The sequence below is a fragment of the Eschrichtius robustus genome, chromosome 3 (assembly GCF_028021215.1).
Source record: "Eschrichtius robustus isolate mEscRob2 chromosome 3, mEscRob2.pri, whole genome shotgun sequence".
NCBI lineage: Eukaryota > Metazoa > Chordata > Mammalia > Artiodactyla > Eschrichtiidae > Eschrichtius > Eschrichtius robustus.
In genome coordinates this window covers 128,850,331-128,877,179 of record NC_090826.1, presented here as the reverse complement: position 1 = coordinate 128,877,179, position 26,849 = coordinate 128,850,331, and the positions used below count along the sequence as shown (strand labels likewise).

The following is a 26,849-nucleotide window of genomic DNA, read 5'->3' as shown; positions in this document are numbered from 1 at the left end:
GAGAGAGAATCCAGGGTTGGTGTAGTTTGGTCAAAAACTGCTTTTGACATGTTTGCTTTTGCTCTTCATTTTCTGTCTTTTCTTTCTTCTTCTTATCTCTCTATTAAAGACTTCCTAGCTGTGTCTTTTCTGTAATGAATTCCAGTTGGATTTCATTGACTCTGAGTAGAGGCAGCTGTTTGCCTCTTTAAGCAAAGTTGTAAAGGTGTATGTGAGCAGGAGGTGTTTTTCCTTTGGGTGCTGGAGGCCAGCTCCAAGAGCAGGTGGAGGTGGGTGTTTTCTGTGGAGTAGATCTGATTGTGGTTGTTATTACTCCAGCTGGAGGCCCAGTTTTGTTGCAGAGTGCATTCTAGGGGAATGAGTACTCCCAGGCAAGTACATTCCTCTACAAACACTCCAACGAAGTCATTGAACCCTCCCATCCTTTTATGGTCTTTATTAATAGGCTCCTCATCCCCTTCTCTCTTTCCCCCAACTCTTAAAAACAGAATAAAAGACCGCTTGAAATAATTCTAGGCTGTTTCTTTCTTTTTATTTTTAATCAGCTGATAAGAGCACCATTTTAGTACAACCAAATCTTTTGTGAAATAGGGAGTTTCAGTTGAGATCTATGAAAATAGAAAAGAGGTCTGAATGCTCAGAGTGCTGTCTGGGACAACTCTCTCTTCTAAAATGAAACTTGAACCTTCCAGCCGCCTTCAAATGCACAGAAACCTTGGTTATCTTCCTCTAGCATTAGAAGCAGGTGGAGTTGGGAGACCCTCAGGAATACCAGCGGTGGCCCTCCAGGCAGCCAGGGAAGGGCAGGGGGTGGCCTTCACTACTCAGATATGGTTTATAGCCGTGAAGGCAATGCTGTTGCAATGGGGGAACCAAAGCACTGTCCATCTACGCTGCGCATTTGACAATCCATTTAGGTAATCTTTTATTTATAGGAAAATCAGGAAAATGGCCACAAGCAAAGCTAGAAAGCTGAAGAGTTTAAGTAAGCTTGCAAAGGGAGAAGGGGATTCTTGTACAACTCTAGTTTTTGTGACCTTGAATGTTCAGTCCCACTGGGTCATGATAGCATTTCTGGCTCCTTCCCATTTCCCTGGGCCAGTCAGACGGAACTGGTATGGTGTGCATGGGCCGACGAAGATGGTCAAAGCCAGGTGTGGATCCGTCAGGAGCAGAGAGAACAGGTTGAGCTTTAGTATCGATATAGGTCAGGAGTTCATCTATGTATAGGATATAATCGGATTGTAAAGCTTTGCAGTAACACAAGCCAAACCTTTATAAAAGGAGGATTGGGATAAAGGGGAAGACAAAAAGATTAAATAATGATAACCTTAGAACAAGTAAAAGTGCCAGAAGTAAACAATGATGGTACAAAATTTGGACTGGCTTCTGTATTCTTCCCTCCATGCCCATAGCTGTCTAATGGTCTTACAGTATTATTTAAATACAAGGTGGATTCCTTGAAAATATACTCTGTACATATGGTGCTCCAAATGCTGATAATGGATCTCGTATTACTTTAGTTCTGTTGTCAAATGATTAGCAATTTCTAGAAAAAAAGATTTTATATGATTTTACTATTCCTAAATCTTTCTAGAACTCAATTATTGCTTGATTTGTATAATGTGAAAAACCACAAAAATCATAGGGTGGAATTCCCTGTAATGCTGGTATTAATCCCTAATATCATTGACTGACCTATGTGACAGAAGCTTTTACATCACATAGTTCTAATTAATGATTTATGTTATACTAGAATTCCATAATGGAGATCAGGTCATATCCCAGGTTGAGGATGAAGAAGAGACCCCTAAAGTGCTTTTATTGTTTTGGTATTTAGCACTTGGACAAGGGTAGAACAACACTGAAGTTTGGAAATACGTATGAATGAGAAAAGTGATGTTTCTTAAATGCAGTGATTTAAAAATTTTTTTATTCTGCCACAGAGACCCTTTTTTTTTTTAAGTGAAAATTTATATCAAAGTCTGAAACAGATAAACAGTAAAACAGATAAAACCAGAGATGTTTTAGGATTAGGAGTTGGGAAGGGGCAAGACTCCCTCTTCGCTGGCCATCTCCCTTCCATTATCCCTGGCCCTTGGTGGTAGCCAAAGAGCAGAGCACAAGTGGAGACCTCTCCTCTAGAGAAGGTGTCAACAAGCTTATTCTGCAAAAGGTTCTAGATGGTAAATACTTAAGGCTTTGAGGGCCATATTAGGGCCTCTACCTCAACTATTCAACTCTGCTGTTGTAATACGAAAGCAGCCTTAGACAATTTGTAAGTTAATGAGTGTGGCTGTGTTCTAATAATACTTTACTTATGTCACCGAGATTTCAATTTCATATAATTTCCACATATCAAGAAATCTTCTTTCCAATGATTTAAAATTGTAAATGAGAAAAATAGATAGTCGGTAGATTTGGCCCGTAGGCCCTATTTTGACTCCTGCACTAGAGTAGTCATCTGAATAAAAACAATAGAGCTGGGCTTCCCTGGTGGCGCAGTGGTTGAGAATCTGCCTGCCAATGCAAGGGACACGGGTTCGAACCCTGGTCTGGGAAGATCCCACATGCCGCGGAGCGACTAGGCCCGTGAGCCACAGTTGCTGAGCCTGCGTGTCTGGAGCCTGTGCTCCGCAACAAGAGAGGCCGAGATAGTGAGGGGCCCGCGCACTGCGATGAAGAGTGTCCCCCGCTTGCCGCAACTAGAGAAAGCCCTCGCAACGAAACGAAGACCCAACACAGCCATAAATAAATATATAAATAAATAAATAAATAAAAATAAATTAAAAAAAAAACAATAGAGCTGAACACAGATTTTTTGAAATGAATGAATGAGCAGAACTTTCTGGTGTCAGAGCGGATAAACACAACAGCTTGCCTGCTGATTATGGATAGAGATATAGAATAGTATCTGGTAGATGAGATTAATTATATTTTGGTTTAGAATCTAAACTCCATGTGGTGCTAGATGACCATGGTCTAAAGTGATAGTCTGGGACATTAAAACCTCAATTTCCCTTTCTCTTCTCTCTCCTTAAACAGGCCTAGTTTTTTTTTTTTTTTTTCTTCTCTAAATCTCAGGTGCTTCTTTTTTCTCCAATGTAACTCTCACCTTTCTTTGCTATTACTTTACCAGTTTTAGTTATGATTCAAAAAGAATGCATAGTACTTAACTTACCCACTGGGCTTGTTTTTTTTTCTTGCATTAACTTCCTCTATCATGACACTTGATGGTGGTAATTTATTAACACCTGTAAAGCAAAACAAATAAAAAATGCAATTTAACTTTAGGTTTCAGTGGTTACTTAGCAGGTAAAGATACATTACCACCGCTCATATTTTATTTTTAGTACCCAGCTAGTCATCTGTTCTTCTTGCAGAAATACTAGCAGCCTAAGTGGATGGCTGTGGTGATAAAGCCATCAGCTGAAGAGATAAGTATCAGAACATCTCACTACTTATTTGATGTGACAGACCCTCACAACTGGCTTGACTGAATTTTGTCATTCAATTGATTGAACTTTTTAATTTTAATTGAACCAGTTGATTCAGGCAAAATAACAGGTTGATATTTTTTGATCCATGATTTATCTTTTGTGCTGGTCACGACACAAATTCACTGTGATAGTGTAATTTGGTGAACAATAGATGACTTTGCTTTTAAAAATTCTGTGGTTTTAGATAGAACCTGGGGAAGGCCTCGAAATTTCCAGTATCCAAAATAATATGGCAGACTGAACATATACGTCCTTCTATTGCTCATGCACTTGCCTTTCAGGACCCGAACAGCCCATCGAGCTTGCGTTTCCCCTGTGGCTATGATTGAGTCCAAGGGTTTGATGAGGCTACTAACAGCCAGGGTTGGCTTTTGCAGATGTGCAGGGAAGATGTACTTTTTCAGTGATGCTTGGCCATCTTCATCTTTCACCACAGTCTCATCAAGGAAGAGGAAAGCAAAGGTGTATCCAGTGGCAAAGACAATGATATCAATGGGCTCTTCCTTTGGGTTGTTGTTAAATACAACAGAGTTTTCCTTCATCTCCTTTACACTTGGCTTGATGAGCACTTTCCCAGTGACGATACGGCCTGGGAGCTCATTATTTAGCACAGGCTCTCTTAGCTGTGTCCTAGACATAAACATGGATGGGGAAGAGATCTGCCAGGGACCAGTGCAGCCAGTCCTCCCTCCTCCTTCCCTTCTTTTCATTCTGGGACTCTCCCCTCCATTAGGCAGGAGGTGCCAGTCTTGGGAGAAGTTACCTCTGTGGGAGTGGATTCATGAATGACTAAGAAGGATGATGGGATATGCTTACCATTTACCAGAGTTTAGAAGCCTGAGGAGAAAGCGGCCAGAGCTTTCTCTAACTCCTGCTTCTCTTGTTGAATTTCAGCATTCAGCTATCACTGTCACTTTAGAGATAGCTGAATGCTGAAGGACCACAGGGGAGACTGGGGACTTCTATATCTGCTGAGAACTGCCGGAAACTCTCTCCTCCTAGGAAGCAACTGTACAAGGAAAACTTGCATGTGTTTAAGAGGAATAAGGGCAGAATTATCTTTTTCTGCCTATGCTTTTGGAATCACAAAACAAACACTTAGCAAGATGATTTTAAGTAAGCCGAGCCATTTTTGGCTTATGGTGAATGCACAGAAATAGACAATATGATAAAACGGAAGGAGCATTGGAGCAGGAGGTAGTAAGGGTGGCTTTGTGTCCAAATGTTTATACTTAGAGCTTGGGAAAGTCATTGGGTCCCTGTAGGCTTTCTTTTATTCATCTGTAAGATAGGGACACTAACATTTGCCATCCTTAGTTCATTGGGTAGGATGAAGAACATATGAAATCGTATATATTTAAGAACTTTGGAAATGATAAAGGATTAGCTAAATCTGAGAGGAAAGAGATTACAATTCCTCAGGCTCCTTTTATATATTCTAGGGTTTATGGGAGTAAATAAAATTCTTTATAGCTGCCATTCAGGCTGCCATTCTAAAACTTATGGTAGAAAAAGCTCTGGTGAAAAGAGTTAAACCCCTAAGAGGCCTGGAGTTAAGAAGTAGAACAGGGTAGGAATAAAAAAGGAAGGAAAAAATGCAGGGAGAGAGCAAGGTATACGAGAGAAGGATGAAGAGAACCAGAGGAATGAAGTACATGTAGTAGGAAGGGGGCTGCCTGCCATCACTTGTGGCTTGGGTACCACCTGATCCCTGCTGGTGCAGAGTGGAATCTGGAGGAAGATCAGACAGGATCTCCAGGCTGTGGTGCCACCCTGGTAATGGAATGTCATTGTACAGACTCAATGAATGAGAAAGTAAAACTGTAGGTTCTTGTTAATGGGATAAGTCATGGGTTGTAACTGAAAGAACAAGACTGAAATCAAGGTCATCTTGACAAGGAGAAGGCACTGCCCTTAGAGAGACATGGGGAAGGATTCAATTTTTCCAACACAGTGAAACAGGCAAGTGTGTTGCTTTTGTCAGAAGAGTCATAGACAAATTATTCCCTTTTGATTGCTGCAGCTGAGGTTTATGTAACTTGCCAAGGTCACAGAGCCCACTTAATACTAAATGAGCTCCGGCAAGTGACTGAACTTCCCTAAGCCTTAGCATACCCACCATGAAAGGGAGATTATACTACTTACTTTAAAGGACTGTTGACAATTACGTATTACATAATTTCACTTACCAAGCACTCAAAAACAGTTAGCTATTAACTGTTTAAATTAAGTTATTTAAGTAAGCAAATTAAGTAATTAAATTAAGTAATTAAATTTATTAAATTAATTAAATTAAGTAATTTGTATGAAAGTTTCCTTCACATTCAGTCATGTTGTCACATTATTGCCTGGTTTGGATACGCCACTGGAAAGATCGAGGCCCCTTCTCCCTGATAGCTCTCAGCAGACAGTCCATATTTACCTGTCTTCTGGTATTAAGCCATAATTTTCATGATTGAACCAGCTGTTCATCCTTCTTGCTATCAACCAATTCACAGTTGGAGTTGGGAGAGAATTTCTGAACATGTTCTGAAATCACGTCACGAACACCATGTCCCATGGGTAGCCTGAGTCAAAGACCTGGCTGATCACCCACGCCCCTCCGGTGGTGCTGAGGAACACCTGGAAGCAATCAAAGAGGTCACTCAGTTTGACACAGTGAACAGGGCTGGCTCTGCCAGAGATTCGAGAAGTTTTGTGAATTGAAAGGCACCAAAAAGTCAGCCACCCTCAAAATACATCCCTGACAAGACAGTTTTGACTCCTCTAACTCCCACTTTAAAGTTATTCTTTTGAGATAATGGTTTGAATATCTAGAGTATTAAAATGCCTTAGAACATATTATTGAGCACTTTTTATCTGCCAGGCTCAGTGCTAGACACCATGGTGAATTATGTATCGAGGCTGGCTGTAGTGGGCTTAGAATCTCATGTGAGAAGACAGTGAACAGGTGATAACAACTTTGTATGCTAATAACTGTAAACGAGAACAGGGCATGGATGCAATTGAAAGTTGTCCGCAAAGGGTTTTGACACAAACCACTGTTAGAACTGACAGTAAAATTCAGTAATACAACTAGTTTTGGTGGGGTTTTTTTGTTTGTTTTTGTTCTTTCGACAGATTATCTGGCTACTTGAGTTTACCTGCTGACCGAGTTCACTAAGCTAATAGTTGTTCTGGTACCTATACAATAAGGAGTTGTCTGTATAACATTAAAAATTAAAAAATATTAGTCAAAAATCTGTTGCTTTGCAGATACAAAACAACTGATTTAATACGTGGTTTTTCTCCCAACAAACTGGGGTATCCACAGCTGTGGGGTGACCACAGCTGCAGTGTTAGTGTTTTTATTATACACCTGTTTGACCTTATAACCTGATGGAGCAGTATGGTGGCAAGAACTATGAGCACATCAGTGATTCTGACATTAGACATATTTGCACCTGCCTCTTTTTTTTTTTTTTTTAAACATCTTTATTGAAGTATAATTGCTTTACAATGGTGTGTTAGTTTCTGCTTTATAACAAAGTGAATCAGTTATACATATACATATGTTCCCATATCTCTTCCCTCTTGCATCTCCCTCCCTCCCACCCTCCCCATCCCACCCCTCTAGGTGGTCACAAAGCACCCAGCTGATCTCCCTGTGCTATGCGGCTGCTTCCCACTAGCTATCTATTTTACGTTTGGTAGTGTATATATGTCCATGACACTCTCTCACCCTGTCACATCTCACCCCTCCCCCTCCCCATATCCTCAAGTCCATTCTCCAGTATGCACCTGCCTCTCTTTGTCATGATTCAGAATCAGATATGGCATTTTGGTAGATATGAATTATATCCTGAAGCAAGGGGAATTTCTTTGTCGATATAGAGATGATGTGTGCCGAAGCATGACCACATGTGGTGGTCATCATGGATAGGCCTGTGTTAATTTTTGCTTCAGAACCTCCTTTGCCTTCCTTTAGGATAACTCCACCAAATTGCTAAGTCTCTCCAAATCAATCAGTTAGTCAATCAATCAATCGAGTTCCTTTTTGAAAATTCCAGAAGGGAACACACTCCCAATTCTTTTTCTTCAGAGCTATTTCCACTCTTGCAATTATTGATCTAATTATTTATATTTATTTATTTGACATCTGTTTTCCCCATGAGTATATGCTCTATGATAGAGGGAATCTTGTTTGATTGTTCTGTTTTCCAGTGTATCCCCCATGCCTGGCATAACATTCGGTATAGTGGAATTCAACAACAAATATTGATTTGTTGGCTGAATGGCTCTCAATGAGTTTACAGCATAGTTGGAAAGAAAATACATACCATAAAAGGTAATTAGCAGGGCTTCCCTGGTGGCGCAGTGGTTGAGAATCTGCCTGCCAATGCAGGGAACACGGGTTCGAGCCCTGGTCTGGGAAGATCCCACATGCCGCGGAGCAGCTGGGCCCGTGAGCCACAACTACTGAGCCTGCGCGTCTGGAGCTTGTGCTCTGCAAGAAGAGAGGCCGCGATAGTGAGAGGCCCGCGCACCGCAATGAAGAGTGGCCCCCGCTCACCGCAACTAGAGAAAGCCCTCGCACAGAAACGAAGACCCAACACAGCTATAAATAAATAAATTAATTAATTTAAAAAAAAGGTAATTAGCAATAGTAAGAATTAAAAGTGCTGACCGAGGAGTGTAAATTACAATTATTACATAAATTCATACTAGCGAGAGATCATTTTGTCTTGGGTTGAGGTATCTGGGAATGTAAATTAAATTGTAATAAAAGAGAAAAGGGCACTGCAGAAGGGAGGGGTATGGTGTGAACAAAGAGGAAAAGAGAGACTTGGGAACTGGAAAGGGCACAGAGTAGACCTGTCAGCGTGCAGTTGATGATCATGTGGGAAAATAGTGTGGGAAAAAGTTAAAACAGCAGATTTGGACCAGATTGTGGAGACCCCTATAATGCAGGGCTGATACATCTGCAAATTGTAATTTTTATTTTTTTAGGTAAGGGGGAGTTAGTTTTTTTAACGTGAGTGTCATAATGACAGCAATCTTTTCAGAGGATTTGATTGTTGGTGGTTGGGGGTCTGGATGGATTGTTGTGTGTGGGGGGTTGGACTGGGGTAGGAGTGCAGCTCAGGGTAGAATTAGGAGCTGGGGTTTTGAATGGAAGAGACTAGGATTTGAGGACTGGCTCTACCACCTGCTGGTGGTACGCCTTTAGGCGGGTTATTTAACTTCTCTAAGTCTCAGTTTCTTCATCTGTAGTCAAGGATACTAGTACCTACTTTGTGGCTTGTTTTGATAATTGGTTGAGGTAATGCAGTGAAGCATTTAGTGCCATTTTTGGCACAGAGTAAGCAAGCCCAATAAATATTGACTATTTCCATAATTATTATTAGGAGGACAATGCAATAGACTCAGTGGGAGGTGGTATGGACCTGATGAGGGTGGTAGCAATCAATAAGGAAAGGAAGGAGCACATGGGAGATCTTAGCAAGAAAAATTGCCAGAATTTTCTGACCTGTGGGACTGAGTAAGAAACAGATGTCCCCTATGGCTCTTTTTGACTGAGAAAATGACAAAAATAGGAAGTCAGAGAAGCTGGATTTGGGAGAAAAATGACACCTGGAATTCACAGTAATATTTATGAACATTCAAGAAAAACATACCTAAAAAAATATGTTTAGTGTACGTGTGTGTGTTTTAGGAGTTATTTTTTTCCTTTCATCAGTTATCATGGTGTCAAATACTGTTTGCCTGAGGCATGTGTCTTAAGATAAAGCTCCTCATTAGGTAACATCAAGAATGATACCTTCTTTGCCACGTGGCTGGCCTCCACAGCAATGTCTGTGCCAGAATTCCCCATTCCAATCACAAGAACTCTCTTGTCTCTAAATATATCTGGATGTTTATACTCTCAGCTATGAAAGTACTGGCCTTTATACCTATAGAAAAAAAAAAAAAGAAATCAAATAGAAAATTTATAAGACTAGTGAATGAAATATACATGTTATTCAGTTAATAACATCCTTTTGACAGATGATTTAGGTTGTTTTCATAGCATACTCAATTTTAAGAAAATCTGAAACATGAATACATAATTTTACAAGGTACAGAAATTAATGGGTGATTATTTATTTAATGGAAATACTTACTCCATCTCACTAGATAGGCCTCTAGTTTTACTTACTAGATGATTACTAAGTTAAAATATCATGGCACTATAAAAAATTTTCCCCCCAAACCATTGTGGAGTTCAAGGTTTTGGAGCATAAGCCACCCATTATCCTTGCTTTGCCCTGCAATAAACCTTCCTCTAATCAAGAAAAAAAAAAAAAAAAAAAAAAAGAAATCATGGCATAAAAACTTATTAAACTAAAGTGTAAGAAGTCATTACCTTTCAAAGTTTGACAGAAATCAACGGGACAGAAATATTCTATTTACTAATATTTGATCTATATAGAACTTTTCACAAGTAAGGAGCAAGAGCAGAGAAATTAAAGGGAACTATGAGTCAGTGCTTCCACTCTATTCAGCAAGCTTTTCTGGATACCTGTTATGTTCCTGTCACTGTGCTAGATGACATGGGAAATAAATAAAAATATGGTTCCTATTCGAAAAGATCCTTGTGGGTTCATCTTGGTGACTGACAGTAACTCAAACTGGGTTTGCTGAGTCAGCCAGATTTGGCTCAGAGAAAAAGGGATTATGTTAGTTACACTGGGATTAGAGCCGCTGTTCCAGCTAGATATCTCAAACAGTTGATGCCAAATCTCATTGAAACATCAAGTGTGTTTGGAGAGTTTTGGAAAATACTCAAGGTTGTGTAACACAATCAAAAGTAATACATCCTGTACAAAGAACCCTTTTTTTTTTTTAAAGAAAATGTGATAAGACATCTAGATTCTCAGGGGATGAGTATGGATGCTGTGTCACGTAGCCTTACCAAGGCCCAGTAGCTCTTTACTTCATCTTAAATCATTAGAAATCTAACATGAATCTCAGTTAGAGCCCAACCACAATCTAGATCATTTAGAATTTAACAATGATGCAACCAAGTTTAAATATTAACTCAGCACAGGGACCCAATCTGGATCCAAGAACTGCCAGGAAGGGAGAGCCGGACAAGTTTAATGAGAACAATAGAATTATCCCTGAATGTTAGATTATCTTAGATTCTCACTGGATCAGGCTGTTTTGGACCACAAATGGACAAAAATGAGACTCTGTAGCTGAGTCTTCTACCAGGCTAATACTTTCCCCACTTATATTACAGGAGAACAGAGCAAGAACTTTTATGAGGTGAAGTGGTTGTGTTAGTAAACACAGCTGAATGTATATGGTATCTGAATTAATAAAATTAGTTACCTTGGGAAATTATATATTTATTCCAGCTGTAATACCTATTATTTTTACTAAGACATTTTGGAACACCTTTTATGGAATTGCCTCCAGAACTCACGACATGCATTTTTGAATAACTTCAATGAATTTAATTTTTGTAATGGTTAACAACGACCCTAGGGAGTATATACAGACTAAGCAAGTCTGCTGTGGGGCAGAGAGGGAGATGGTGAGATTTGGAGGACTCCATTTCAAGTCTAAAGTCATGAAATTTTAGTACTCAAAGGCTCCTTAACAATAATTTAGCCACGGATTTTAAGTGACCAATTGGTAGTGGCTGGTAAGATGGATATTGAGAAGGACGGCAAGTACTGTAGAGTTCTTTTTGCTTGATTTGTGATGTATGCTATTGGGTAAGGTGGTCCAAACCCCTCAGTTCCTAGGAGAGAAAACAGAGGCTTAGAAAGGTTAAGTGGAAAGCCCAAGATTGTGTAGCTTGTTAATTGTATAGCCTAGAATGTATACCTCCAGGGTCCCAAGCTCATCCTATTTAAACTGAGTACATTGACTCCATTGCTTTCAAGGTACGTTTTATCCTAATCTGACCTGACTTGAGTAACATCTAGGGGGCAGATCCAGGATCATTGGAGGTACATGAGTTTGTTGTAAAATGAGCATTGCTATCACTCCAGGTCATGTGTAGATGTGATTGCTCCACTGGACTCCTATAAAACTCTTTTCATGCAGGCTATGTGTTGTCTTATCCACCTCTGTATTCTTAGCATCTTGTGCAGTATACTGTAGGTGCCTAATAAATGCAGTGTACTCTCTATGTTATGAAATTTTCCAGATTCTTGGAGTGATCCTGTACCAGGTACTCCTTCCTGGGAGTCTGGAGTACCTTGCCTGCTCAGGGATTTTTCTCTGTAGGCAAGAAAAGGGTAGGGTGGTAAGAGTTCATTGTTGAATGTGTTCAAGCAGAGGCTGTTGAGTCTTTCTCAGGGATGGTGAAGAGTTTCCTGCACCAGGAAGAAGACTGAACTGCATTCCAATTCAATGATTATAGTCTATGGCAGTTTTCAGGATATGCTTTATCTTAACTTGACCTGACTTGAGTAACCTCTGGGGGCAGACAAAGGATCATCAGAGGTACATGGGTTAATTGTGAACCAAGCCTTGGGATCACTACAAGTCATATGTAGATGATTCAGAGAAAAATTTCCTAAAGTTTTAACTTTTTGAATCCTTTACTGCAGATGAAATAAACCAAACCATTGAATTTTCTTTTCCCTCTGAGTTGTAATCCAATTGAAATTTGACATAGATTACCATGAATCATGGTTACAAAAGCCAGATAAAGAAACTGAGACACAAAGATGTCTTAACTTGCCTCCTAAGGCTCATGCCCCTACTGACTATTAATCCAGTGCCATAAACCTCTGATCTAGGTAATTGCTATGACTCATAGAAACAAACAAAAATCAAGTTACTTTTTCCTTTATTAACCGATTGACCTCTGTGGCCTCTACACTCATTTTTGTCAATGCACCACTGCTGAGGCTCACAACTTGTCTAGGCCTCCCAAGTCTTAGAAGACTTTCTGAGTGCTGCCAGTCACTTAGGGAGGGACATTGAACTTCAGTGAAGCCTAAAACTGCTTAGTAGTTATTCATTCTGCTCTTTGGTACTCATAAGTTGTTTGAAACAGATGAAAGCCAAAAACTGGCCAGATAGTGCTGGTTAGGGAAAAAACCCTCTTACCTCACAACTTTAACTGTTTAATGGAGGAATCAATAGGAATTTATTTCCAGACCAATCCAGTCTAAGGATGGCTCCCATGAGACAAACTAAGGTCAGTTGCAAAAAAGCCCATACCTGGAAAGGAGTCCAGTGGCAAATATGGGTTAGTAAGAAAACTAGGGCAGACCATGACAGCATCAAAGATGGCTGACTCTTGCTTCCCTTCATGCAGAGTGACTACCTCCCATTGGCCGGTAACAGAAAAATCTGGGCGTTTTGTTACACTGCAGACTTTAGTCTGAAAAAAGAATCATAGACATGGTTAATAGTTTTCAAGGTTCCAGTAAGGGCCTGCTGGCTGACGTGCCAATTGACATTTCAAATGTTCTAGAGCACAGACGAAACATAATTAATAAGCATAACCCTAGAAATCAAATTGGACTATCAGATTGATCGTAATTTCCTGATGGAAGTATTCTAAGCTTCGAGTTGTAGAGAGGTATTTAAGAGAGGTGGTGTGGTCCAGAATTTTTAAGTGATTTCCTCAAATTCTCACAGTGAGTGATATAACCAAGATTATGACTTAGGTCTTTCTATGTTTTTAAAATTATTTTTCTGTTATGTATAGTTCTCGTACACAACAGTTCCTTTACAACAGCTCCTTTAATAGAAACATGGATAATATTGAATATGTAATTGAAAATATAAATTTGGTCCCAAGTATCTTAGTTTATGAAAGGTCTTATAGACTATGATGTTGAAGTTTTCCCAGATCTAGAGAACTACTGAAAAGTGCTAACTTTATGGCTGAATTTGTTGGGAGTTGTCTAAATTTCAAATACAGTTGATTCTTTTTTTTAAAATTTTATTTATTTATTTATTTATTTATGGCTGTGTTGGGTCTTCGTTTCTGTGCGAGGGCTTTCTCTAGTTGCGGCGAGCGGGGGCCACTCTTCATCGCGGTGCGCGGGCCTCTCACTGTCGCAGCCTCTCCTGTTGCGGACCACAGGCTCCAGACGCGCAGGCTCAGTAGTTGTGGCTCACGGGCCTAGTTGCTCCGCGGCATGTGGGATCTTCCCAGACCAGGGCTCAAACCCGTGTCCCCTGCATTGGCAGGCGGATTCTCAACCACTGCGTCACCAGGGAAGCCCTACAGTTGATTCTTGCACAATATGGGTTTGAACTGCGGAGGTCCACTTATACGTGGATTTTTAAAAACAGTAAATATTACAATACAACAGGATTTGTAGTTGGTTGAATCTAGGGATGTGGAACTGTGGATACAGAGGCACCTGGGAAATGGAGGAAATGGGAATTTTCCACTGTACAGAGTTGGTGCCTCTAAACCCCTGTGTTGCTCCAGGGTCAACTGTGGTCTATTTTTGTTCTCATGGAGTACATGTATATCCATGGGTACTAGATTCTGATTCAGAAAATATATAAAAGAAATTTACAGGTCAAGTTTAAAAGCATAAATGAGCCACTGACCAAGAGATTTTGCTGCCTTGCTTTCCTCTTCAGTTTTCAAAGAAGACAGACTTCTCAAGTCCCTCCTAACGGTTCACTGTCTGGTTTATAATATTTGAAGTGCTTGTTGGGTTCTACATTTGTATTAGCAATTGTCTTTTTAAAATATAAACTTTCAGTTAATTAAACAACTTTCAAAATAAATTTATTTTTATCTTGAAAATAGTGTGTTCATCATTGAAAATTTGGAATGTATAGAGAGGAAGGAAAAACAAAACCTCTTACAGACAGCTGCTGTGTGTACTTTCTTAAAACTCTGGTGAACATCTAGTTTTTTAAAGTTATTTTAAAACAGGCTTGGGAAACAGGTAGTAAAGGAAATGCTTCAGACTTAGAAATTCTGATGCATTAAATATATTTTTTGTGGATTGTATCCATTGACTATGGTAGTGTTTTATTTTTATTCTGTCCCTTGGAAAATAAGGAAGTGGGATGAAATATTCTTTGGACAACTGGAGTACTTTTATTTTTCTCCAGTTTTATTGAGATATAATTGACATATAACACCATATAAGTTTAAAGTGTACAACCTAATGATTTGACATATGTGTATATTGTAAAATGATTACCACAATAAGTTTAGTTAACATTCATCACCCCACATAGTTATCATTTATTTTTTTGTGATAAGAACTTTTAAGGTCTACTCTCTTAGCAACTTTCAAATATACAATACAGTACTGTTAACTGTAGTTACTATACTGTATATTACATCCCCAGAACTCATTTATCTTATAACTGGAAGTCTATTACTTTTGACTACCTTCACCCATTTCCCTTCCGCATCCCCCGTCTACTTCTGGCGGCCATCAATCTGTTCTCTGTTTCTATGAGTTTGTTTGTTTTTTTGATTCTACATATAAGTGAGATCATACAGAATTTGTCTTTCTCTGTCTGACTTATTCCACTTAGCATAATGTCCTAAAGGTTCATCCATGTGTTTGCAAGTGACAGGATTTTCTTCTTTATTTACCATGGCTGAATAATATTCCATTTTCCTATCTATCCATCTATCCATCATCTATCACATTTTCGTTATCCATTTATCCATCAGTTGTTTCCATGGCTTGGCCATTGTAAATAATGCTGTAATGAACATGGAGGTGCAGATATCTCTTCGAGATAGTGACTTCATTTTGATCAGGAGTACTTTTAAGGTTGTGAATGTGAATCTTATATGGTACTTGTTTTGGTCAATCTTTCCATTCATGTTACTTTCTCTGTAATTCTCCATGAATTCCTTACCATCCCCATCTCTGATAGGGAGGGTAATAGAAGGGAAACACATGGATTTTCATGTGTTTCTTGCAGAGGAAGGAAAAAAGGAAGAAAGAAAGAGGAGAAAGAGGATATATTTATTTGCCTTTGTCCTTCTACCTACCTCCTGTCTCTGTCCTCTGAAATGGGAAGGAAGGTGGGTATGGCCAATAAGAAAATATCAAAGATTTTTCTATTCCCTAAGATATCTAGAAAAGATTTCCTTCAAGTAGTGACATTCTCTTGTGTATAGGCCAGTGCACACATCCATTCATATAAAGGGATAGTAAAAAGAGAGTACCCAGGAGCTGATAGGAAGTTCTCAATGTCCCTGTGTATAGGCATTTGGCCCAAACTGAAAATCTGGTTTGACATTTTTAAGGTCCATTTGGATACTTGGTTGTAAGCATTGCAAACTAAAAGTTTATACATACAAATCCTTAGACAAAGTATCTCCAGATTTACTTAGGGTGATTGTAAGTAAAAGGGGAAAAGGAATCCAACCTGGTGTCAGCAATCTTGCCAGTTCATTATCTCATCTACAGAACCTAGGGTAGAGAGAGATAATAGAAAATAGGTAGGAAACACTTCCTGACTACTAACTGATGTTTTGTGCCTTTCTTACCCTGAATTGAATGCATTTCAGAAGGTTGAACTGGTTTGCATACATTTTGAGATATTCCAGGAATACAGAATTTTTTTTTTTTAATAATTTGTTTCTTTGAATTCTTTTTTTTTTTTTTTAACATCTTTATTGGAGGAATACAGAATTTGACACATAGTTTGGATAATCTTCTGGGAATGGAAAGTCTGGGTAACAAGACATCTCCTTGCAGCTGTTGGAAACCACGGACTTGTAGAGGCTGGCTCTGCCTTCTTCAACATGTTCCTGTACAAACAGTGCATGCACATGAGTGTGTATGCATGTGTGCATGTGCATGCACACACATGAAATGGATGTTAATTTTTAGACGTTGAACCATACAATTTACGTATGCTACCTGCTACTTTCTAATGGAATTTGCTATCCTGCACTTACTTGAAAGATGATGAATATTGGACCCCACTATGAATATCATGATCAGAATTACAGTTTCATTTATTACATGCTAACAAACCTGGGATAAACTCACCTGTCCAGATTCACACAGTATCACCGCAAAATACAGGAGAATATGGAAATACGCCAGAGCCAGGAAGTAGTATCTAGATGATGAACGATTGCTTTGGTTTCATGAGGCATTGTTGAAAGGATTATGGAGAAAGGGGGTTCAGATTTTGAAGGATTTTGTGTCTGAAGTTAAGGAATTTGAATTTCATAGAAATTCATGGAAGTGATTCATATTAAATTTTGAAAAGATAATTCTGGTTCTGCAACAGATAACTTAGAGGGATCTGGAAAGGAAGGAAATGAGGCTAGTTAAGAACCTGAAACACAAATCCATGCGATTGCCAATGAGGGCCTGAGCAAAGACAGTGGCAGTTGAAACTGAGAGAGATGGGATTTGTTAGGTAGCAGAAAGGTAGAATGCGTAGGATTGTGAAACTGTTTGGATTTAAGGTTTGGGAGAGGAAGCAGGTCAAAGGTTTCCAGATTGGACAACTGTGAGCATGGCAAAACACTAAACAATTTCCCACTCCAGTTTTGACTTGGGTAACTAACAAATAGCAACATCTCAGACAACTACTACAAGGTTGAAGAGTGGGCAGTTTTAGTTATTCATTTAGGTATGTACATTGCCTCTGTCTTTTAGATGTATTATAAAGAATTGTTCTAATTTCAGTGGGAAAGTCCTTAGTATTTTAATATTGTTTACCATCTTGTATATGTATAGTTCTTCTTTCCTGTGAAACAAAAATTATTTTATTTGTGTGAACAAGTAGAAATGTGAACATAAACCTCACATATGGAGAGGACTTACTTTGTTCCCTCAAAAGGTTTGAGTCTAGATCTGCGTGAAATATGTAGTGATAACAGAAAATAAAATGATAAACATACCTTTGTAGTTTGAATTAATGATACCGATCTCATCAACTGATGAGTTCACCTTATCTTGCTTATTTGTGACTCCACATCTGACAGTCCCATTTATCCAGAATAAATCTAGAAAACTGGAATCTAAATGGCTTCTGAGAAAGATGACTATTTAAATCCTGATCTTTCATTCTGTAGGAAGATCTAAAGCAGTGCTACTCAAAGATGTAGGGACTTCCCTGGTGGCTCAGTGGTTAAGACTCTGAGCTCTCCATGCAGGGGGCCCTGTTTGATCCCTTGTCAGGGAACTAGATCCCACATGCATGCCACAACTACAACTAAGAGTTCGCACGTCTCAACTAAGACCCGGCACAACCAAATTAAAAAAAAAAAATTAAAAAAAAATAAAGAAGCAAAGATGTAGTCAGCAGAGGCAGACCGATATGAACTTTTTATTACCAGTCTATGAAAATATAAGTACAGAAGGTGAGAGTAAGCATCTCGAAACTTTTATAGCAATAATTTGACATTGCTCAGTATCCAGGCATGTGGACTCCTTCGTGATGAACGGGACATAGATCAGTCTTGGTTTTGTCTAAGTCACGTGATGAGTTGTATGGGATTTGAACTGAGTACTAGTAATGCGGGTAAGACTACATTACAGTGTACGACTTTGTTTTTTGATTAATTGAAAAAAATTTATTTATTTATTTTTGGCTGTGTGGGTCTTCGTTGCTGCGTGTGGGCTTTCTCTAGTTGCCGTGAGCGGGCTTCTCATTGTGGTGGTTTCTCTTGTTGCGGAGCACGGACTCTAGGCATGTGGGCTTCAGTAGTTGTGGCACACGGGCTCAGTAGTTGTGGCTCGCGGGCTCTAGAGCACAGGGTCAGCAGTTGTGATGCATGGGCTTAGTTGCTCCGCGGCACATGGGATCTTCCCGGACCAGGGCTTGAACCCGTGTCCCCTGCATTGGCAGGCGGATTCTTAACCACTGCGCCACCAGGGAAGTCCCCAATGTGTAACATTTTAAGGTTAGTTTGAAAACTGTTTTCCAAAAGTGCATAAAAGCTATAATTATTTTCTTTCATTGAAAGATAATTGATATTCATTTATAATTTTACAGAATAAATGATCAGAACTGGCTACTGATAAAGGACTGAAGTTAAATTTTAAAAATACAGCACTACTTGCTTCATTTTGGATAGCAGTTAAAAAAATGAATATCTTGAGCTTGCTGAGGTTTCTTTAAAATCTTTTCTTCCATTCCATTCTTATATTCTGTGGGCCTCATTTCTCTACTATGTGTGTTGTTAAGCAAAATTTAGAAACAGTTTAGATATATGTTATCTCTTGGGAGGAGTGCTCTCATCCATCCAGCCCAGATTAGATAAAATGACAAACAAGAAGCAAGCTTAATTATCACATTATAAACCTTAAGTATTAATATGTTCAATGTGTAGTGAAAGTGTGCCTACAGGTGTTTAACACGGAGAACTGGTATTTCACACATATGGTTTTGTTTAGCAAAAAGTTACAAGCGTAATAGAGATTCTCTATAGTATTTGCCTTGTGCACACTTTCAAAGGAGTTTGAATTTATGTTTTGACATTTTCCTTTGTTTCATTTTCACCTTTCTAATAGTTCATTTTATTGTATTTTAAAAATATGATTGCCTATAATTTCTTGGAAATTAAAACAAACCTGATTCTTCTCCACAGTTTGAGAAGCACAGCTCTCTAGATTTGTGCTTCTAAATCTTGTTAAGAATTGCTTGGGGAATCTTATTAACATGTAGATGCTGACTTAGTAGGTCTGGGTGAGCCTGAGACTCTGTATTTCTCACAAGCTCCCATGCAGATGCTGCTGGGTCACGGACCACGCTTTGAGTAACAAGACTTTAGAGCTGTCTTGCCCGATAGGAATGTGATGCAGGCCACACATGCACTTTAAAAATTTCCAACAGCCACATTAAAAAAGGTAAAAAGGAACAGATGAAATTAATTTTAATGGTATATTTTAGTTTACTCAATATATCCAAAATTTTATAATTTCAACGTGTAATCAATATAAAAATTATTAATGAAGTATTAAAACTTTTTTCTCATATTAAGTCTTCTAAATCTAGTATATATTTTACACATCTGAATCCAAATGCTAAGTTTTCACTTGAAAAAGTGGATTTACATACCCAAATTGTTAACAAATACACTTAAAAATGCTCCAGTAACTGAATTGAGTATTGGTTTTAAAATTAAAATGAATTAAAACTAAATTAAATAAAAAATTCAGTTCCTTAGTCGTATCAACTGCATTCCACAGTTACATGTGGCTGGTGGCTACCTTATTGGACAACACAGATTTAGAACATCCTTAAACTTGAAGCCGGGTATTAGAACTAAATTTAGTGCTGGTTTGGTGTAGTTAAAAGCGATCAAGTTTCCTCTGGGTTATAGGAAAAAGAGAATGGGAATAGCTCTAAAGAGCTGTAATATTGAGAAGTGAGCGCAAACAGAAGGGGAAGAAACTATAGTATAAGGAGAAAAACATCAGTTATAAACATTCTGGGGTCAGTTTGTGTATGACCAAAGCTCCCTCACTTTTCTCTGGCATCTGAGAGCATCACATTGTAAATAATACTTTGTTAAGAGCGCCAATTTCTAGTTAACAACAATAAAAGGCTCAATCTGGAATACATACTGTTAAAAGGGGGGTAGAGATGTGCATAATATCATGTTGTAAAGATTTCCATAAACGTAGTTCAAAAAAATTTAAAACATTTTATAATGGCATGTTTAAAAATCAAAGAGTAGTAGAGACTCATTGGAATTGGATAAGTCAGGGAACCATGGGGACCTTAAAACAAATGAACCCACAAACAAAAATAGAAAAAAAAACCAACTCTGCTGCGCAAAATTTTGGAAAATAATTGTAAAGGCAGGAAGAAGAAAACCTTCCAGGAAACCCTGAAGCCTAATGTGAAGTAATGTATCACAGATGCCAGCTGAGGAGAAACTGTAGCTTAGCATGGAAACCTGGCCTTTAGGATGGAATCCAACACCACTTTGCTCTGTCTCTCTTTCCTCCCACTGATTGTTTCTCCTGGTAAAATACAAGGTCTGGAGTGTTTCAGATATATACAGAGAGTACGAGTCCATGCCACTTTTGAATGGGGTTTGCAGGTCGAGCCCTCCCCTCCAGTGTTTACCTCAGTGAACAAACTGCCCCAGTGATTCTCAGGCCCTGCTGGGACCCCCGGCTGCAGGCACTCTTGGCATTGTCTCTGTGTGTGTGCCAATTACCGTCTGTGTGGCACTCTGTATGTGGAAGCACATTTTTCCTGAGAATTGATGGGGGCACTTAAGGGAAAGATTTTTGTCTTGACGGTAAAACTGAATGAGAGGGGAAGGGAGATGGATTGTACAGAGGGGAAAAATAATAAAGGCAAGAATGGAGGGGTTTCTGGCTTCCTGGTCCACTTGGTCCTGCAGTACAATGGGAAAGACATCATATTCACTAGAATACTTCATGGGATTCCATGGACAGTCCAGGATTTGCCTGCCCTTATTCCTGAGCTGTGGCACAGACTCTGGAAATGCGTGGAGTATAGTTCTTGTTAGCACAGACCACGGTGTCAGACAGCCTGGGTTCATATTCAAGCTCTACATTTTTAGCTGGGTGACCTTGGGAATTTTCTTAACCTCTCTGTGTCTCAGTTCCCTCTTCTATAAATAGGAATAACAATACTACATATCCCCTAGGATAAAATGAAATGATAGTTCTAATGCATTTAGAACAGTGCCTGGTAAGCTCTCAAAAAGTGTTAACTGTTACTTGTAATATTCTTCTTCTACAATTACCGTGGAAATTTACTTTCTCAAGCTTTGTGTCCTCCAGAGAGGATTATAGGCAATGGGAAGAAACCTTTGTCAGGTCAGAGGTTTCTCCTTTCTCATTTAAAAAATAGATGTAAAATGATAATAAAAGTCACTCCTATATAGATACATAGAGACATTCTCTCAATGCACGACATTTGCAGCTCTTGTTCTTTTTTTTTTTGGCTGCGTTGGGTCTTCGTTGCTGGGAGAGGGCTTTCTCTGGTTGTGGCGAGTGGGGGCTACTTTTCGTCGCGGTGCGCGGGCTTCTCATTGCGGTGGCTTCTCTTGTTGTGGAGCCCGGGCTCTAGGCGCGTGGGCTTCAGTAGTTGCAGCACGCAGGGCTTAGTAGTTGTGGCGCACGGGCTTTGTTGCTCCGTGACATGTGGGATCTTCCCGGACCAGGGCTCGAACCCATGTCCCCTGCACTGGCAGGTGGATTCTTGTTAAAATTTTATTTATTTATTTTTGGCTGCATTGGGTCTTCGTTGCTGCGCATGAGCTTTCTCTAGTTGCGGCAAGTGGGGGCTACTTTGTTGCGGTGCACGGGCTTCTTTTTGCAGTGGCTTCTCTTGTTGCAGAGCATAGGCTCTAGGTGCGCGGGCTCAGTAGTTGTGGCGCACGGGCTTAGTTGCTCCGTGGCATGTGGGATCTTCCCAGACCAGGGATCGAACCCGTGTCCCCTGCGTTGGCAGGCGGATTCTTAACCACTGCACCACCAGGGAAGTCCTGGCAGGTGGATTCTTAACCACTGTGCCACCAGGGAAGTTCAGCTCTTGTTCTTAAGAACAATTATTTCCTTCTTTTCTTCTCCTTTGAACAGCCGGAACACATTTTACTTTGGCACTTCCTCTCCCTATGGAGAGTCAGACTGTCTACAATCTGTCCACAGTCTGTAGATCTGTTTTCAGATCTACAGCACAGGAGAGCTGTGGAAACTTCAGAGGAGATTTGAGGAACCCCCAAGAGGTTAGGGGCCTGTCAGGTGTATCCCCTCCAAGATAATATGAATTCAATAAATGTTTGTTTAATATATGAATAAAAGGAAACCTACTAAGATTACTGAACTTTTAGAAATAAGGCTTTTAAGAAGAAGTAAAATGGTACCCAATTAACAAATCATTTCAGCCCCTGTAAGAATCAGGCTTAACGTGCCTAAAGAAGAAATAGCTGAAGAAGAATTCCTTAGTGATTTAAGGGGGTGAAGTATTACACTTCATCATTGCCCTCACTGAATCTAAAAATATCTGGTGCATAAGGCGCATAGTAGGTGCTCAATAAATGTGGAATAAGTGAAAGGATACATGTGCAGAAGAAAAGACCTCGATGCGCGTAAGGAAGCACGTCATTCCAGGGAGGGTTATTGTTACAGAGATGTGATGGGTGAAGCAGAATGTGTTTCTATCAGCATAGTATAATTACTTCTAGAGGATGTCAGTGTGGTTCTACATTAAGGCTATTTCTCAAGGCTCCTTCCTATACTAAAATTCTCTAAGAGTAATATTAGTTATGAGTGACAGAACAATTCCTGACATTTTATTTCTTCAAGTATTCCTCTACAGTCGAGATAATCAGCCAATAGCATTACTCTTCTAAGCCTCCCTTTCCTCTCAAGAGCCTGAGAGAGTTGGTTGTGGAACAGATGTTCCACACTTACCTCCTGCTGCCACTTGAGTTGGTGGTCACAGGTGGGTTCTTTATCAATGTATCCCTTTTCCTTTTAAACAATGCCAACCCCTCCCCCCCCCAATGCAGGATGGACTTTCTTTTCCATTGCAACCTTTGTCTGCTTCCTCTTAGTTTAAGACTGTGGTCTGGAAGAGTCCAGAGTTATGCCCATGTGAGTATCGAATTAAGTGCAGTAGTTTATAATCTCTGTAATGTTGGGGGCATCTCTCTATTTGTAAATGGAAACCTTCTCCATATGTGTTTTATTGGGTTTCTGCAGTTTGCCTGTCTATTTTTGCATTATGGCCCCTTTCACCCAGAACAGGGACTAAGGATCCCCCTTGTACATTTTCTGGTAAGCACAGCCCTTGCCTGAGCAGACTCTCTAATTCTGCAGGTTTTGAATGGGCCACTTGCTTTGATTGCAAAGACATCTCTAACAATCTTTCGTGGTGTGTGTGTGCGTGCGTGCATGTGTGTGTGTGTGTGTGTGTGTGTATCTGCTGGGGTAGAAGGGGGAAGGGATGTCTCTAGAAAGACCCAGGAGAGTCATAGCATGTTAGAGCTGGAAGTCCCCTTTAAGGTCACTTAGTTTAGAGATTTTCAATCAGGCTTTAGAGGAATCTCAAGGTAGTACAGAGGTGTCTTAAAGAGGCTGCTGTGTCAAGAGAGGGCTGCTGAATGAAGGTGGGGATGGTTTTTCCTGCCTCCCAGGACCCAGTAATTTAGCTTTTATCTATTTTTTAAACTGACTCTGTGTTCTTACTTTACAGATAAGGTAATGGGGACTGAAACAACTTGTTAATTGGGTACCATTTTACTTAGGCTACTGCTGGGTCACCCTCTTTCTCATCCTTTTGATGTCCTATCACGTGCCTCACAAGGGCCTCTAATTTTCTTTTTCCTTCCCCTCCTGTCTCTGAGAAAAGTGTGCCTCTCCACTTTTCCAGGGCTAATCCTTCCACTTGGGCCTGCAATTCCACTTCTTCCTTTTTCTGCCAGGATCTTGTCTCAATTTGGGCTTACATATTCAATCATTTCCTATCATACAGATATTTTCTCTTTACCTGTAAACATATATGGGCCTCGCTATCATGCAAACAAAACAAACACAACAACAACAGAAAGACATCTTAATTCTGCTCATAATCCGTTGCTTTCTAAATTGAGTACGAATCCCTTACCCAAACATTCAGCCACTGTCCTCCCCTTTCATTATTTCTCTTACAAGTTCCACACACACCAATAAGCTCTTTTTATTTTCCAAGCATGCCCAGTACTTTTTCTTTACGGTTTCCTCCCTGGCATCTCCCATTCAATCTCATTTGCCTGTTGAGATCCTTCAAAGTCCACCACACACCATCTCCTCCATGAAGCCTTTCTTGGCTTCCCTCAAGTGAATGTAATCCTGACCTCACTTAAATACCCATAGCACTGTTTCTGACTTACAAGATCCTGCCCTTTTCCCATCAGACTGACAGCTCCCTAAGGCAGGATGACTGTTTCTCATTTTTGTGTCCCTCACAGCGCTTTGTGCATAGGTGTTTGACCTGCCCAATCACACAGCCAGTTGGGCACAGCTGTATCTAGAACTCATTTCTCTTGATTCTTACATCAATAGTTTTTTTTGTGTGTGTGTTAATAATTGGGTATCTGTGATTTATATAAGGAGCATTTTTGTCTGGTATGCCAAGGTCTCTGGGCTTACTTTTTGCTTTGATTGAGATTACTTTAACCAAATAACTCTACTCTGGCAGTTTTATCCTGGAAGCTAACCCTCAACCCCAATGGAGTAGTAGTACTTATCTGGAATACTGTGTTAAGAAGGATTCTGAGGCTCATTAGGGGAAGGGTATAGTGTTTGATTAGCAATGTTTTCAATGGGCATGAGAGGCTAGAGTTATGGCATTTGTGTCAGGTTTCTGCTCCCCTTTCGGAATGTATGTGGTTTGACTCATGGGAACAGATGTTCTCTTTTCCCTAGGCCCCTTGGGGAGGTCTCTGTGCATTGATGGTCACATTTGGTGGTTGGACACATTTCAAGATATGCAGTTCTTCTTTATGTGACAAGCTGGTTTATGCTGGGACTAAACTAGGAACCTTGGCCTCTCTGGAGCTTTGATCACTGAATTAGAAAATAATTACTTTATTCCTGTTCCAAGTTCTACCCTTCTATAATAAGGGAATGCTAAGTGTTGCTTTCTCTTAGTCCCTTAGGACTCTGAGGCCAGGATATCTGACACCTTGCTCCTTTTCACTCTTCCTGACTGCTTTCTCCTTAGCACCTTTAAAGCTCACGGGATATGTTCTTGCTCTCCTGAGAAGAAGGGAAATAGGAGGTTTGGGGAGATCTGATGCAAATGACTCCCTGGCTGAGCCGTGGAGCTCACAGGGTTTCCGTGGCCTCCAGCAGGACCCCTGTGGTTTCCCTGGAGCCCAGGCCAATCAAGGGTGGTCTTTATAGTTGCCTTTCCTCCTACCTCACCCCTTTTCCCTCTCCAATCCATACTGTAGTCCTGAGAATATTATTATTATTTTTTGCTCAGGCAACAAAAAAGTCTCCAAACTCCTCACATCCTTCACTTCTGATTGTTCTTGACATGGATTGGAATTGCCTGGACAGCAAGACCTTGAGTATAGGACTCACCCTACACTGAGTCTTGTGTCGCTTTGCTTCAGATAGAGCAGAGCTGGAAAAAGAAGCGTGTATAAGCAGCTCAGTCTTTCAGGCAGAGGCAGAAATTCCTGTGCTGTGTTTATACCTTTGCCCCCAACACTGGAGTCTCTTGCTTCTGACCCCCAGGTTCTGCTCCTGCCGTGCTTGTCCTGAGCTTTCCTGGCTTGTCCCAGCCACTCCATCCTCTTCTACGCTTCGTAGGCATCTTTATTCCTCTTGGCCCCGGATGAAGTTTGCAAGGTGGCTGATGCACCTCCCACCCAAATTCAGGCTATTCCCTGCTTCTTTTTTTTTTTTTTTTTAAATCATTTTCAATGACCCTTTCTGTCCCCCTGTTCAGCAGATGTTTCTGGCGCCTATGGGCGCCAGCCCTTGTGGAAGAAATTCAATCTCTTTTTGCACCAGTCCAGCCCTTTTCCAACAGGCACACAACAAAGCTGTCGAAGCCCCACTTACGGTGAATCTCCACAGCCCCCCAAGGTCGTCGCTCCTCTCGAAGCAGGTGGGCTCTAGTCCTTCCTCCAGACAGCACTTGATGGAGGCCAGGCCACTGACCCCAGCTCCCACAGTTGCAACTCGCTTGGCCGTGCTCTCCTGCGTGGGGACAGTGAAGCAGAACCATTTATGCACAAGTGAAAGCCCCACCCCATCCTTGGCTGCTCTAGCAGATTAGGAAAAAGAATTTGAAAGATTAAGGGATTTGCTCCACTCGAATCCTCTGAGGCTGGTCTCTGGTGTTGTGAATGTGAGAAGAGAAATGTTCAGGTCACTGGTTTAACCCCGTGCTTGTTATGTTCCCACCCCCTCACTCGGAGCTGGTTCTAAACTGTAGTACAACTGTTGTCAAGACTGTAGCTTTTGGCAGAGTGGCTGAAATCGGATCCTTTAGTGGATGGAGTTTTGCATTCTGGACTGTGCTTCTACCTCTAGCCTCCCTCCACTACCCATAGAGTGGCATAGAGCAGCAGACCAGGAAACGATCACCCTGTCAAACATGGTGTTTCATAAACATAGGAAGCTGAAGCTCAGATTGGTGTAGTGATGGGACACGAGGCCGCACAGCAGCTGGTGGAGCGGAGTTGGGATGAGGAGCCAAGACACTGCGGCCCCTACGGGGGCTGTGCAGCACTGCCCTGGGCCAGTCGCAGCCCCTAGCATCCTGCCAGGGCTCCGGCTCTGCTGTCCATCCTTCTACCTGCTGCCAGTGGAAGAGAGAGGGTGTGTGGTGGAAAGGTAGGCATGGAGAATCGTCCCTCCTGTCTCCATTGGCTCCTGATTCACTTCTAGGAAACCACTGTGTCAT

At 40.5% G+C, this 26,849-nt stretch overlaps 1 protein-coding gene across 1 annotated transcript; it reads right to left on the bottom strand.

Annotated features, from left to right (window-relative positions):
• Positions 1-929: 929 nt before the first annotated feature.
• FMO1 (flavin containing dimethylaniline monoxygenase 1) lies at positions 930-26,849 on the bottom strand. The gene is given in 12 exon segments (XM_068537620.1): positions 930-1,187; positions 1,189-1,273; positions 3,182-3,254; positions 3,775-4,130; positions 5,923-6,122; positions 9,301-9,433; positions 12,401-12,410; positions 12,708-12,870; positions 15,982-16,075; positions 16,133-16,245; positions 26,003-26,140; positions 26,541-26,849. Coding segments are annotated over 12 exon segments (1,932 nt in total).